A 15,980-nucleotide genomic window follows, 5' to 3' on the forward strand; every position below is an offset into this window, starting at 1 on the left:
TAAATATATTTTTTGAAGATGGCCGTTGAAAATAATACATCTCTGGAAACCCCTGTAAATAGCTGTCATCTGGTGACATCCATGGGCAACACAATATGACAAAGTTTCTGAAAGTTACAACATTTCTGAAAAAATAGGGGAAAACAATGATATATCCACGGGATACCCAATATGCAAAGATGTGTTGGTTTACAGGCTAGATGTGAATGACAAACACACATAAATGGTAAAGAGGGATGACAAAACGAGACGGAAATGGTTTTAGAAAGTGTTTTCATGTCAAATGTTTGTAATCTATCAGCTCTGCAATAATCAGAAATGGAAAGGATTGACTCAATAATCCCATTACAAACCGTTATTTCGTTTTACCGTTTTCGATTTTCTCAAAAACAAACACAGTGAACGAACCATTGACAGTTTTGTCGTTTTACAGTTTTGTTAAACGGTCAAACGGTATTAAGTCACCAAAAAACTATGACCTTTTTGTTATTTTTTTAAATTGTAAAAAGCGATAAACATTAAACGTTTAGTTGCTTTATTTTTAGAGTGTTGTTTTACAAAAACATGACAATGACAAAACGGTCAATAGTCTTGTCGACCATTTTTGGATTCAGGTTTGGCAATTAAACAATGCACCTTGGAATGTTAATGTGTCGACCTTGTGATCAATTCACTGCCTGGGAAGTTGCCCTTCTTACAATTATGTCATTTTCATGACAGAATTTGCAAATATTGGCTATTGAAGAGCCGCGCCAAACTCCAATTTCCTTCAAAATATCTGCAATTTCTTCATACGTCTTACCACCCTGTATCCATTCTGAAATTTCCTCCTTGAAATTTTCCAGCGCCATTTTTGCTCGCAACTCTTTAAGCCCCACCAATTAATCTCAGGAGATGGGGGTCAGGGTCACGCCAGGAATTACACCACGCATTAATTATGCCGAGGTAACACTTCTTCATGCACGGCATGGTCCCCCTCCACCCTCCTCCCCCTTGCCCACCGCCACAAAATGCACCACAGACTGTTAACTATGACACTGAAATAAAAAATAAAAACAGTCTAGCTGTATTCAATACTGACCGTTTTGCTGTTTTTCAAAGTTATTTGTGTAAAACTGAAAAACAAAAATTATTGATCGTTATGCTGTAATGAATTTTACTAAACTGCAAAACGAAATAACCGTATTTATCTTAAAACCATTTGGACGTTTTACAAAATCGTAGAACGACATAATGGTCAATGGTTCGTTTACTGTTTTTGTTTTTGAGGAAATACAAAACGGTAAAACGAAATAACGATATGTCCCGGGATTCTCAATCATGTGTAAGGTGTGAAGTGCACAGATGTGTTTTAGCCTGATTCAATGATCCGTGGACAAACTGATTTTCATGTATGTTGGGAAAAAACTCTATCTCCCGAACCACAAAGGCAAAATTGATGAAACAAACATGAGGTGATCTTTGCTAAAACCTTGTAGTTTGTGTTTCTTTCTTTAAATTGCTTCATATTTGGGTACAACTATAGAATGCAGGGCCACTTTACTCTACATCCGCGCCTCCGTACGGCTGCGTGGAGGCGTGGAACCGCAGTCGACCTACCTCTGAAAATCGATCGTGGAGTCGTGGAGCCGCAGAAAATTGCGCCCTCTATCGGTGCGCGTCTCTGCGACTCCGCGACTCCGCGCCTCCACCACGGCGAGACAGTGCCCCGTCGCCCTCCCCCCCCCCCCCTTCCTAATTTGCGCGCCCAATTAAAGTGACTCTGCGACTCCCCGACTCCGCGCCTCCGCGACTCCAGACAGTGCCCCGTCGGTAACCGCCCCGTCGCCCTCCTCCCTTCCTAATTGGCCCGCCCATTTAAAATGGATATGGATGCTTCGTTCTCAAAAAGATTCCGCCGAGAATTGCGCCCTCTATCGGTACGCGTCTCTGCGACTCCGCGACTCCGCGCCTCCGCGCCTCCGCCACTCCAGTGCCCCGCGTCTCCGCGATTCTGCGACTCCAAGACTCCGCGCCTCCGCCGCTTCAGACAGTGCCCCCAACACATTTACAAGCATGAGAAGCTTTGAAGACAAGTGCAGTGCATTCCTTCGCTGTACTTAGCAATTTTTTGCAGGTTTGCATATCTATTACTCCTATTCCATCCACGCCTCCAGGCAAAATAAAAAAACCTTGCTTCGGCGTGGCCCTGCATTCTATAGTTGCTCCCATATTTGTCTTTAAATTGACGAGAAAAAAAAACAATCTGTATACATGGTACTCATCTTTTTGAATCACCCTGTACAGCTTACAGTTCTCTAACAGTGCTTGGGCCCTAGCGCTGACGTACACATTTACTCTCAGCTGAGTGTTGTGCCCCAACCGGCACAAAGTTATGGGAAATTTCCTAACGGGGAAATTAGGACTGAGTTATGGGGACTTCAATTCTGCTCTCCGTATAGTGTCTTCAGTTCCCATAATAGCTATCGCTCAGCAGGTGTGTGGTCCCCACAGTTACGGAACAAGATTGCCGTATGTGTGGAGTGTTCAGTGTGGGGTTGATGTACAGAGGGAAACGTTACAATGCTAGTACTTTTATTGCAACTTTTATAAGGTACAGCTAGGCAGGCATGGATCAATTGGGGTGGGGGGGGGGGGGGGTTTGAGCGTAAAAACTCCCCCCCCCACTCACACCAAAAAACAAAAACAACTTGACTAATAATATTTACCTATATGTCCGCCTGTGCGCAACACTCGAACACAGAGGCATAGCCAGCGGGGGTAAGGGGGGTATTTGTACACTATTGTGTGATATAGTGTGCCTGCTTGTCTGAATTGAACAGCACCCCCATTGGAAGAATGGTACCAGCCCCCGGAGTGTCCGGAGGAAAAAACCTGTCTACATTTCAGCACTGATTTACTGATGTAAACAAATCTCCCCCCCCCCCTCCCCCCCCCCCCCCCCCCCCGCAAAAATTCCTGGATCCGCCCATAACAGGTCTGTATTTTTATGCCCCGCCGGTGAACAGTTGTAAACACAATTCAGCCTTTGTAAAACGGTACCCCAGAAGAGAAATTCTAAACTACTTTTCTTGTTTTTACTTGAGTTTGCAAATGATTCAAACACAGCTACCGGTTTTCATCCCTGCTTATAACTCCATGGTTAAAATTTGATTGAATATCTAATTTTTGTTCTTTCCATTTTTATTCAGTGCAGGTTTGAGCTGTGCTTTCTAGTGAACCAAAATGCTCCCCAGCTGCAAAACAGGGCTTCTCATCTTAAACTTCGCCGATAAACCAACTCATCAAACGAATAATGCAGTCCCATACTGTGCCATGCCGCCAGCTGCATATTGGGAACACTCTACGTACAGCTGCATCCCGGCCTTGACCACGAACGGGAACCGTACAAACAGAGACCGATTCCCGTTACGCAAGATGTCTGCACAGCCATCACTGCAATCTACGCAAAGTCGGCACAGCTACAAGGGCAAGATGTCAGAGTACTCGTAAACAATAGTAACCGGTCTGGCACCTTGCCTACCACTAGAATTCTCAAAGGAGAAGTTGGTCTGGTACTGACTGACTGCTCCTCTCCAAACAAACTCCAAGCGTTACTCAAGTCGTGGTTTGTATTCCCAACAAATCCTGTTGTGGAAATCATACCAGAGTCTGTCTGGTTGAATGTCAACAGTTCTGCACCGATGGATGCTGATGCTAAGCCTAACGAAGTAGACTGTTCGCCGGTAAGAGTTACGGAAGTGTGGTTCTTAAGGGGGAACGTTCGATCGCATTCACACTGGACATAAAATCCTGCTGAGTGAGTCGGCTATCAGAGCAGAAGAGAAGATTACAGTTGGTGTGACAGACATCCATGCTGCAACGTAAGAACGCATCAAATCAAGTATTCATGTAACACAACCCTTATTACATTCTTTCTTTTCACTTAGGCCAAGTTCGTGCAAGGACTATAGTTGACCAATGGTTAACTAACGTTTGCCATCGACGGTGGTTGACTACGCTAGTCGACTATTTGGAACCAGCCTACTGAGCTGGTTGCATCGCTGGTAACCAATAGTTGCGCGCATTCATAACGCTAGCAGAGAGCCAGGATCCAGAAGTTTTGCGATGACATTTTGACCAGCGTTTGACTGGAGACGTTCGTATGTTGCCATCAGTGTGCAGGTGTAGGGTACGTCACAAATCAACCACTAGTCGACTAATGGTCCTTGCCCGAACTTGGCCTTAGTTGAGAGTGGGTCATACATGTATGGTGTTCAGTATGTTTGTGAGTGCAGTGGTCAGAATAATTTCATGAGGTGACAGATGGAGTGTTCCATTCAAAGAGACGAAACCAAGTAGAATGGAACTTTCCATCTGTCACTGAATAAAATTAGTTCCATTGCATGAATGCGAATCATTCATTACCGTATGTGTTTTATGCAATACCTGAATAAATCCTCATCAGTCAGAGATGCCAAAACTGTAACCGTGCAATGAAATTTGAATTTATTGTGGCATGGAACTTCTATTTTTTTGCCGTGTGGCCATGCCATTGGGAGGAATAATTCAATGACACGTGATCAATGACCCACTTATCAGTATATATCTTGCAATCCCTGAATAAATCCCCCTCATCTGATGGGTGGGTCATTGAATTATTTGTCCCAACCCACAGCCGAGTCGCACGTCAAAAACAGAGTTCATTCAAAGATAAAATAGAATTTCCTTTGCACGGTCACATGCACTATTGGCTACCAATCAGATGACAAGCAATTTATTCAGGCGTTGTATACAACAAGTAATGAATGCTTCACGTTCGGCAATGGATGGAATATTCTATTCCACTCAGCTTTGCCTTGTGGAGTGGAACATTCCATCTGTCACCTCATGAAATTATTCTGAGCATTGCACTCACTCATAAACATTAATTAATGTGTTGGGGTGACAAAGCAGAAACATATTGTCTGTAAACCCCTTGAATGGGCGAGCATAGACGTTGACACGACGCACCCGTGCGCATGGTTACTATAATTCCTCGGTTGAGTGCGTGACATTGCGTAGCTGCAGTCGGCTGAATGAGAACATGTCCCGGACGCTGATTTTCAGCGCAGTTCAAAACATGACTCAGCAACTTTTGGATTGAAATGGAGATCCTAGAATATTATTTCTCGAAATATACAGCATTCACTGAGCTAAAACTTCATCAGGTTAGTCGTTAAGCACCCTTCTTTAGATTTTGAGCACTTTTGTTGCTTCAAACGAAAAAAAAATACACAAGTGACAAATGATATGTACTACCGGTACTTTCAAATCATTGAAGCAATACCAATCAGAAAAAGCAAAAAGAGATGCAAATGCACCCCATCCCTCCCCCAAAAAAGTGAAATCATACAAGGGAACAAAGGTGAAGAAAACTTGGACTGTTATTTATATGTTCCCTCCCCCCCCCCCCCACACACTTTTTGATTTTACAAAGGCCGGGTGTCCGTTGGAAAACAAATCCTGTCTACCCTTCAGTACAGATTAAATTGGGCGTCCCTTCACTGTAACATCAAGCCAAGCCCCCCCCCCCCCCCCCAGGATGAAAACACTGGCTACGCCGCTGACTATTATCAGGCTTTGAAAATCCCTTTTTAAAATTTTGCATTCAGGGTCTGTGTGTACTAGACGTACATGAGATATCTCTAGTAGAGGACATCAATCATGCTGCACATGAAGAAGCCAAGATAAGTTCCTCAACACAAAGGATTGGACTCCTGGGAACACTGCTCAAGCAACCCACGGTGAGTAATGCAGTGTTGCATTCATGTTGCATTCAGGGTCTGTGTGTACTTAGACGTACATGAGATATCTCTAGTAGAGGACATCAATCATGCTGCACATGAAGAAGCCAAGATAAGTTCCTCAACACAAAGGCTTGGACTCCTGGGAACACTACTCAAGCAACCCACGGTGAGTAATGCAGTGTTGCATTCATGTTGCATTCAGGGTCTGTGTGTACTAGACGTATTGAGATATCTCTAGTAGAGGACAACAATCATGCTGCACATGAAGAAGCCAAGATAAGTTCCTCAACACAAAGGATTGGACTCCTGGGAAAACTGCTCAAGCAACCCACGGTGAGTAATGCAGTGTTGCATTCATGTTGCATTCAGGGTCTCTGTGTACTAGACGTACATGAGATATCTATTGTAGAGGACATCAATCATGCTGCACATGAAGAAGCCAAGATAAGTTCCTCAACACAAAGGATTGGACTCCTGGGAACACTGCTCAAGCAACCCGGAGTAAGTTTTTAGGCCCAAAGGTTGACCCTTTTTGTAAAGTGCTTTGCTCTGCTTACCAAGGAATAGGCGTGATTCACCACAAAGAGTCATTTTACTCAGTTCAAATATGGTTTATTAATTAAAAATCCACATTTTGCAGCATGACACTGAATTACAGATGTACCCACAAACATAAAAACCTTAATAACTTATTAACTAAAAAAAAAAGTATGGAGAATCTTCAATTGCATATGTGAGTATACTGAAACCACCAGATTATTGACACAACCTATGATATTACAAAACTGTTTGATAAACTGATATTCCGAAAAAGATATGCATACATTACAAAAAGTATAAAATTGAAGAAAAACAAGTCGCGCTTAATCAATGACTGTTTCATGTTCTGATGTGTGCCCCGCACCAAAAACCCACACCGTCAGACGGTGCGGGGCACAGACTACATGAAACAGCTATTGAGTAAGCGCAACTTGTTTTTCTTCAATAGTGACGTCACATACGCGCGCAATGAATTATGCATCAGTCATGTCAGTGAAATAGACAGTGCAACTCGGCAGACACATTTAATTGTGAGCGGTAAGTTCAGACTATTTTGTTCTTTTTTCAAAATTACCGGTTGTTTGGAACAATTTGAGGGGTCATATGAAATGTCATGAATGTGTCGATCTATCCAGGGTTACTGTCTTTCTCATTCGTCTTTTCTTTATCAGTTTTTTTGGGCCTTGTCCTTGCGAGGGCATGCACAAAATGCATACCGTCATGACGACCGTGTACCTGTCACCAAAGTATGGCAAATCGGTGGAACGTTTGTGTGGAGGGGTACCCGTAATTCAACGCTCCACTCAGTAGAGCTACTTCCAGGCATGCCATGCCCCTAGCCGGTTTAAAACTTGCAGCCAAGCACAAAGAAATTCCCACTCATAAATACCTTTTGGTCGAAAAGTCAGAACAAGTCCAAATTTCACAAATTTCCAACGACCTTGTTTCAGCAGTTCAATTCATGTTTGGTGAAATCTGGCCATGTCTACGTCTATATATGTACATGTCTCGTGGCCGCAGTGCTAAGAATCTCCAATGGAAATTGGCGCGCTCGCAATCGGCACGTACTGCACGATGTGGTGCAGAACACAGGAAGGAGTTTCAAACCAGTCAGTGTTTTATCAGTGGCTTAAAACCGCCCATTTTACGGGCTCTTGACCAATAAGAATGGGTAAACTGTCTCAGGTATTTATGAATTATTATGAGCTAGGAGCAGTAAGCTTTCCATTGATATCTTGGAAGCATTCCTCTGGTCATGCATCACCAAGTTCCATTGATTTGAAAATGGTACATGTGCAAACCCTCTTGGGACAGTTTTGGGTATTAAGGGGCACATCAGCGTTAGGCCAAAAAAAATTAAGTCTTCGGTTTCTGGTATGGAGCGTGCCCAAAAAGTGGTGCGGCGACGCGGTTTTTTTTTTTTTTAACCTGATTTTTTTGCCTCAAATGTCGGCTGATGACTGCAAATGGTGCCATACTTGACTTAGTGCAAATATATGGGAGTCCAGAGAGGCCACATAAAACTTATTCTCGATCATAACCCCATCTAAAAACACTTTAAAATTGTGCAGCAGCAAGATTCCAGTCAACCAGTGAGTTTGGCGGTTTTGAGACATCATCTTTCATTGAAAAAAAAACTTTTTCATTTTGCCGACGTGCATGGCTACAGCGAAGCGTGCGCATACCAGAAACCGGAGACTTTTTTTTTTTGGCCTTAGTTTGTGAAAACGAAAATGTATGGATTGCACGCATCCAGTGCCACACTGTGCCGGCTGTTGCATCGTGAAAACGAAAATAACGTGGTTCTGTAAAATACGCGTGCGTGCTAGGCACCCACGCACAACTGAGGGTTACTTCTTGGTTTCTGTAACGAATTGTCCACCTCATGCTAAATGCTGATCTGCAACACTGAACACTGGCAGTATTGTGTATATAGAGTTGATTTGTTAGTAAAATATGAAGATTATGAAAGTAAAGGGCCTTTTGATCCGTAATTTTTTTAGCAGCTATTGTAAATGCTCAATCTATTGAAGATCAAAACACCCTTACCAGTTTGCTTAGCCTACTGATACCTGTGTTTCAACTTGGGTGATCCAGTTGGGCAGGCCCAACTTGGGCAGCAACCTTATTCCCATGATTTTGTCGAGCAAAACGATGATAAAAGTAAAAGTAGGCCCTTTGGGATGAGGTTTGGTGGGACTGGGGGGGTTAGGATGCTTAGTCCTCCCATCCGGATGGGAGGACTAAGGGCACACGCTCAGGCCGGGCCTGGGAGCTCAGAGGCAGCTCAAACATGTCTGTTTATAGCAACTTCCAGGGTAGCCTTGTAGAAAATGGCTCAGTTTGTCTGATGACACTTTGCAGCACATGGCAGTGGATGTGCTCATCATTGTACACTCGTTTGTAAATGGCGCCCTCTAACATCCAAGTATGAGTAGCAGTGCCCAACCCAAGTTAGGCCTGCCCATTGCAACTAGAATGATCTAGTTTGGCTCAAGTTGGGACAGTCTCAACATAAGCTGGGTGCGACAACCGAGTTGGGGTATAACACATGACATGTATGAGGATTCTTGAAATCAATTTGTGGTCTAATCTCTTAATTGTTTCCAAATCGACAAAAGTGTGAAAAGTGAGGACCAACATTATCTTTCTTGTTTGATAGGCTGTACGATAATTCACAATGGAAACATTCCCATATCTTTTGTTCATTTTTACCAGAATCTTGCATCTAATTGTCCTGTGGATTTGTTGTTTTTATCATTCCAGCTTGTGACATACCTGGAGGTCCTGTTGGAGGTCAAACAAAGGTCACCCTTCAAAACTAACACTTGCAATTCATCGCTACATGGTGAGTACCATCAATACTTGAGAAATTCAAGGCATTATTTGAAGTAATGAATTTGAAGTACAATGTGTGAGTGAAATTGATTTAATTGTTCTGAACAAGTTGACTCCCAGGGTTGTATGGTATCGGAATTTTTGATTTATTGATACATACCGGTATAACTTCAATATCGATTATGTTCAATATATCGAATATTTGCAAAATACGTTGCAATTTCTTACCATGCAATCGCGGATCAGGTGCTTCTGAAAAAATTCCTTGATGAAGTATTTTTTAAGTGGACAAATTGTTTCAACGAACATGCTTCTCAGCAGCTCTTCCACCACAAAAAAAGATTGGTTTGTTTACTTCAAATGAAAGGTTTGTTTACTTGAAACTCAGTTTTCTGACGAGACTTGCAAGCTTTCCTTTGCCTAGGTGAAAGCATGCACTGTACCAGTACATGCAGGATGTATGGTTCCTGCCACTGTAAAGATAATAGCCAATGCTGGAAGAAGTAGGAGCAGTTTACAGCACTGAACATAAAGTCAAATCTCTACATCATAAAAAGGTCATGAAAACATCTTTAGAAAACAAGTTTATGTGTGATCATTCACAAAGCTTGATCTCACTTTGCTGGGTTTTTCTTTTCTGGTTTTGTCTTTGTATATAAGTTACAAATCCAGGCCTGCCTGCACTCATTTGAAACAGCAAGTGATCTGAAAAGAGGACTCCCTAGTCATCAATATTACGAAAAGTGATGACACATATATTTTACGTACACCATATTACTTAACACACGTGGCTCAGCGAGAGACGTAATGTCACACATGCACACATTTTGCGTTGCACTGCACGTGATCTCTTCACAAGCTACACATGCTCAACTCAACTCAGCTGAACTCAGTAAATGTCGCTTTGGACCACATTCTTGCACTAGGGGTGTCAGTCATTGTTTGGACATTTGCTTACTTGTCGTACGATGGAAATTACAATTATTAGGAAAAACAGTTTTTCTTTTATACTATACTTTTGAAAAAGTTGAACAAAGAAATTGACTTGAGCAGGGTTTAAACCTGCGATATCCAGATAACCATTCCTGGGTCTGTTTCATGACTTGATGTGATCCCTGGCTACGACCGGTTTATGGCTTCTGACTAGCGCCCCTTGAACAAAGATGTTGACAAATTGGGGCACCGCCAACATAGGGCTGGATAGCTCAGTTGGTAGAGCACCGGAATAATTATTCGGAGGTCGTGGGTTCAAGCCACACTCCAGTCAGTTTCTTTGTCCAACTTTTCAAAAATTGTTATAATTCCCCTAGTCAGTTTATCTTTGTATCTTTGTTTTTCAAAAAACGATTTTTAAATAGTTGAATGGAATTTACATATTTGCTTAAACTATGCTCTTGAGCCATGCCAATTAGTCAATTAGCCGCCCTCCCCCCCCACCCCCCCCCCCCCCCCAAAAAAAACCTCTGAACTGTCCACACAACCAAAATGGTAATGACTTCAGACATGTCAGATGTGGATAAAGTTCCAATAACCATACCGGTATGTTTCAATTAACTGTGTACCAGTATGTAGTTTAAAGGGAATGTACATCATTGGCTTTTGCTGTAATTTTCAGAAATGAACTAATTGAGGAGTTAGTATAATGGATCAAATATTGTTACACTGACATATTTGAAGTTTTTTGTTCAAAAATGCTGGGGAAAAAAGAACAAAAACAGAAACGTTAAAGTAGTCTGGTTCCCTGACTCCACTAAAGATGAAATGGATCAATTTATAGATGCCGGAAAATTGTAAGGTAAGGGAAATTGTAAGGTAAGGGAACCAGTCTAGCTGGCCTGCACCCGTTCATGACCATGTGACCAATAGCAAACAAAATTTGAACTGAAAAAAGTGGTAAATTTGGAGCAGTAGTTGAAAAATAGTTAGGTTTTTCCAACGGTGGTCGGCCGACCACCGTTGGAAATTAATACAAAAATACAAATTTTCTTGAAAATGACTATTGAAAATTGACTATTTCGTAAAAATTTGGTAGTTTTGTTTTTCGATGTTTGCAAATGTTGTATATTATTCTCTTTAACATTGTGAAGCACTGATGATATAAGTTAGTTTAAACCTTCTTGTCATTCCAAGGGACCTCATTTTTATTTAGGGTGGAAAACAGATCCTGCTTTGTCTTTGTCAACACAAAGCTTTTTTTCAGCGGTCCATCCACGCTCGCTCATGCAGCTCGTATGTTCATGCAATGCACTTGCACAAACTAAGTGGAAGGGACGAACATACTTGGCAGACACACATATTTTTTTGATCACTGTCGATTAACTCGAAATCATTTTAAATAAATGATATCAACGATATTGATCACTTTGACATCGAGTAATTCAGTAAATCAATGGACCCTATTGGCTGCAAAGTACATTCCGAATTCGCTATGAAATCTTCACTTGCAAGTAACAGTGTACATGTAACTAGTATTACTACAATATTAAACTTCAATCTTTAATCTTTCCTGGTAGACAAAAATCACCCAGATGACATTTTAGGCTTGCTATAGTGAACAACTAGACCTGTTTGCAGTCATTGAACCCTAATATCTTAGTTTATAACACCTCTCCCACAGATTCTGTGTCTTGATTGGCCGAGAGCAAGTCACATGTTACTTTTTATTATATTTTTGCTATCTTTCAGTGCCGGCCAAAAGTACTGTACCCATAGCAACCAAAGTACCTTACTATACCCATAGCAACCAAAGTACTATACGCACTGTGTGCAAAAATGCATAGGAGCAATTTCAGGGTTACTCACGTTACATTTTTGATGTACTTTTGAGTTTCCTTGGGCTGTAATTACCTTACTGAAAAGGTTTAATAACTGTTATCCCCATGGTAGATAGAGTAGACCTAGACCTACCAAGAAGCACCAAAGGTGACATCCAGAAAAGTGTGTTATATATGATAAACAAGACACACAAAATCGGTTACTCACGTTACAAAAATGTAACGTGAGTAACCATGGAATTGCCCATAGGGGTGTTTGTGTTGCCCGTTGCGCATTGCCCGTTGCGCATATTGTTTCCAAGCATGCACTACAGATGGGGTTCAAACGTTACGCAAAGGGTAGTTACAAAAAGTGGAAGTTAATTTTCAACTAATTTTGTATTCAAATAGAAGTTAATTTTTATTATATTCGGATTAAATTAATCAGTTATCACGTAAAATCAAGCATAATCTGTGGGAGAGGTGTTATAAAACAAAAAATGACTGCTTTATCTCGTGGTGAAGTAAAACTGTCCTCCCTCGGTGATCCATGGAGCCTCGGGAAAAATAGAATGCTTCATGGATCACCTCGGGAGGCTAGTTTTACTACACAACTCCAGGCAGTCAATATTTGTATATTATTTGTAAGGAGCCTTCCTAATTTCGTGAAACCTGGCACTGAGCAGGAAACCAAAAGACACAATTCATGAAAGGCCCGTTGTCCTCCATCTTGGAGGCCCGTTGTCCAGACTCCAGAATGCCAAATCGCTTTAACCTTAAAAGGGCGGGGGTGGGGGGGGGGCGCCCCCTCGACTTTTTTCCGTGATGGCCTTTAAAAAGAAATTTTTCACGACCCGAGCTGTTATGAATTTGTAGCCTCGAGCCTTACGCATCTTTTGACACCAAAAATATAAAAATCGGGCCAGGGGTTGTCGCGCAGCGAAAAATTTTCCGGCGCTATGTGCCGTGAAAACTTATTTTTCCCATAAACGTTGTGTTCACAGACCAGAATTACTATTCATACATATCAATAATTAATTAGCGATAATTCCAAAACCATGAAGAGTTGCTCCATGCATGTACTGAGTTCCAAAATTTTTCATCACTCGATGGCCGAGATCTTGGGGGGGGGTCCGAATCCGCCCCCCTCCCCCCCCCCCCCCCCCCCCCCCCCCCCGGCTGAGAGATGGTCAAAATAACCAGGCCCTTTTAGGGTTAAGAAATTATGATCCTACACCATCGGCTCCCCTTAATTTCTTGTTTACGATTTGCGTAGTTATTCTTATGAAGAATCGAGACGGCGTAAAGAAATTACCCATTAAAGAAAGAAAAAACTGCAGGTTGAAGATGAACTTTAGGTTAGTTTGTTTTTTTCAATATATTTGTAACAATTTAATTGGACTGTCGGATTGGCTATTTAAAAGGCCTGATGCTTTTATAGAATCGGGCAATTCATTAGTGCCAGGTTTAGGATGTAGGCCTACTTGCAAATACTTATTCAAGCACTTTTGAATTGCATTGTATCATACACTCAACCAAAAAAGAAAGTCCCCCCCCCTTCCAATACTTTTTGGTCTAACTCAAAAACTACTGACCTCTCACTCAAACATGTCAAATAACAACTAATCAGTAAAGAAATTCCTTAGCAATCCAGCCATACTCTGTTTTGGCTCAAAACAGTGATAATGTATACGACATGATGCAATTTATGACAAATGATACCGAAAACAGTTGCACTTTTGTATACATGCAAGTTGTGGTTCACACTCACCTTGCACCTATACAAAAGTGCAATGTTTGTTCGGTAGCATTTGTCATAAATTGCATAATTGTGTACCCATTATCACTGTTTTGGGCCAAACGAAGAGTATGGCTGGATTGCTAAGGAATTTCTGTACTGATTAGTTGTAATTTGAGCAAGATGTGCACAGTAGTTTTTGAGTTAGACAACAAAATATTAGGGAGGTCTTTCTTTTTTGGTTGAGTGTAGTTCCTCATAATGCGGGTATTACAAATATGTCACTAGATATGCATTTGCTGTATACCAAGCTGTTGAGGTCAATATACACCTACGTGTTGACTAAAGGCTCAAAAGTGAATTAAGTTGCATTGAATAGATGCTGAGCTAAAAATAGCACTTGTGAACTCATGAAATCACGTCATTTGAAAAGAAAGTTCACCCATTGACCCGTCAACTTTGTAGATCTTTGCATGACAGCAGACCACACAAAACTTTCCATTGTTGTCTCCAGGCTAGCTGTTGACAATAAAACATTTTGGGAAAACCCAGATGTACACTATTTCAGGAGGCCTGCTGGGACAAATGTGGTTTATGTATTTGTATCGATGTGCGGGGTTTCCAGGATAAAAAAATAGCCTTTATTTTTTATTAAGATATTCTCCAGACTTATTAGGACAAATATGGATAGTGCAATGTTTTGTTTCATATTGGATGCAAACTGCTTGCATGTGACAGAATTTCAAAGCACTTGTGAATCATGACCTTGCAACTTTTGTAAAGTTTGAGTCATTGCCATATATGGAGGTTTATTGAGGGATTAATTTGCATAATATAGTTCTGTCAAGTGGTCATGGGATTGTTGGGTGCTTCATGTACAGGGCTGTAATGCTTGGACGTCTCTGAATCAACCTGCTACGAACTCAACTGTAAGTTTTGCCAGAACAATGGTTCTTTCCTTTTTGTTTTGGGGTTCTTATTTTGGTTTCATGGATTGTATTAAATGTCAGGTGTGACCCTAAACCCCTTGAGTGATTTACTAGGAACCTACCTCACTCTTGCAAATTCTAACACTATGTGGCAAACTCTGCACCCAAACTGTTGGACTCTGCTTATGGTGGTATGACTATACACCCCATGTAAAGCATTTACTAGTGCAGTACTCACTCCAACAGACTCCAACAAATCCTGCTGTAGGAATTTGACTGGACGGGGATTGTTAGGGTTAAGAAGTTTTTCAGTCGCAGTTTACTGATCTCACTGACTGATAGTCAACTGTGAATTATTCTGGTGCAGTTTCTAACTTTCCAATTCCAACTCACTGGCACACCATTAAAATAAAAGGTCTTGTTGTTTCCTTTAATTTCATACCACATTTGAGCTTGTGATTCATGTAGCTCTAAAGATTTCATAAATTTCCCACTTGTCAGCCATGTCCACTTCCGCGTGGAATTTCCCTCTAGTCTTTATTCCAAACATAAATGGCATTGTAGGTACAAGTTTTCATGCTAAAGAATGAGATTGAAGCTGGAATGAAGACAAGTGTGTTACAACGTTTCATTTATCATTGACAAACAGGACTTCCATTTGTGGCTGGGTGATCCAAAGTACCATGGCTGCACAGTCTGAAGCAGCCTGCCAGACTGATGTCCCTACCATGATGCAACAGGAGGCACAGGTACCCACCCCCTCAGCTGCAACAGGTGAGTACATTTAGTAGCTAGACCATTTGCATGGGGTCAATGAGGGAGGGAGGAGTATTAACTCCCCCTCTCCACTCAACTCACACATTCACACACACCCCAAGATTTTTTTTGAAGTTGCAGGTTTCAACTTTGGACAATCAGATTTCTCTATATATCTTCTTTATAGGTAGAGTAGATCATTTGCAGCTATCCAAAAAGTAACTGACCAAATTATTGTTAAAAGCTTACTTTGGTTTAAAGATAGTAATTGGACAAAGAAGACAATAAAAGAAGGTCATTACCAAAGATTGGGAATTGAACAATTTTTGGAAATTTCCATTAGTAGTTGGTTTGTAATTGGGTGAATCTGTGAATGGGTGCGCGTGAGCATTGACACGATGCACATGCGTGCGTGGTTGCTATTATTTGTTTGGTCAGTGCGTGACATAACGTCGCTGCAATCGGCTGCAATTAATTCAAAACAAGACTCTGCAACTGTGATTTGAAATTGAGATCCTGAAAAACGATTTTCTCCGAATATACAGCATTCACTGAGCTGAAAGTTCAGCAGGTTAGTTGTTAAGCACCCATCTTTAGATTTTGAGGACTTTTTTTGCTTCAAAAGAACAAATGCAAATATGACAAATGATCTACTCTA

The 15,980-nt window shown here is 41.4% G+C and overlaps 1 protein-coding gene, 1 long non-coding RNA gene and 1 other non-coding gene across 3 annotated transcripts in view; all 3 read left to right on the plus strand.

The window, feature by feature from the left end:
• Nucleotides 1–3,849: 3,849 nt before the first annotated feature.
• On the plus strand, nucleotides 3,850–5,801 carry LOC119719304. Its single transcript, XR_005269894.1, has 2 exons — nucleotides 3,850–3,891; nucleotides 5,634–5,801. It is a non-coding gene; the product is annotated as an uncharacterized LOC119719304 (long non-coding RNA).
• A 13-nt stretch (nucleotides 5,802–5,814) lies between these two features.
• The window catches only part of LOC119719748 (bifunctional coenzyme A synthase-like), a gene marked incomplete at its 5' end in the record, with an annotated part of 28,718 nt that continues 18,552 nt past the window's right edge, over nucleotides 5,815–15,980 (plus strand). The window contains one exon of the mRNA XM_038189241.1: nucleotides 5,815–5,934. Coding sequence (XP_038045169.1) covers nucleotides 5,815–5,934 — 120 coding nt within the window. The remainder of the gene's footprint in view (nucleotides 5,935–15,980) is intronic.
• Trnai-aau lies at nucleotides 10,341–10,413 on the plus strand. The gene has a single exon. It is a non-coding gene; the product is annotated as a tRNA-Ile (tRNA).

Source organism: Patiria miniata, unplaced genomic scaffold, assembly GCF_015706575.1.
Source record: "Patiria miniata isolate m_02_andy unplaced genomic scaffold, ASM1570657v1 HiC_scaffold_8, whole genome shotgun sequence".
Classification (NCBI taxonomy): Eukaryota; Metazoa; Echinodermata; class Asteroidea; order Valvatida; family Asterinidae; genus Patiria; species Patiria miniata.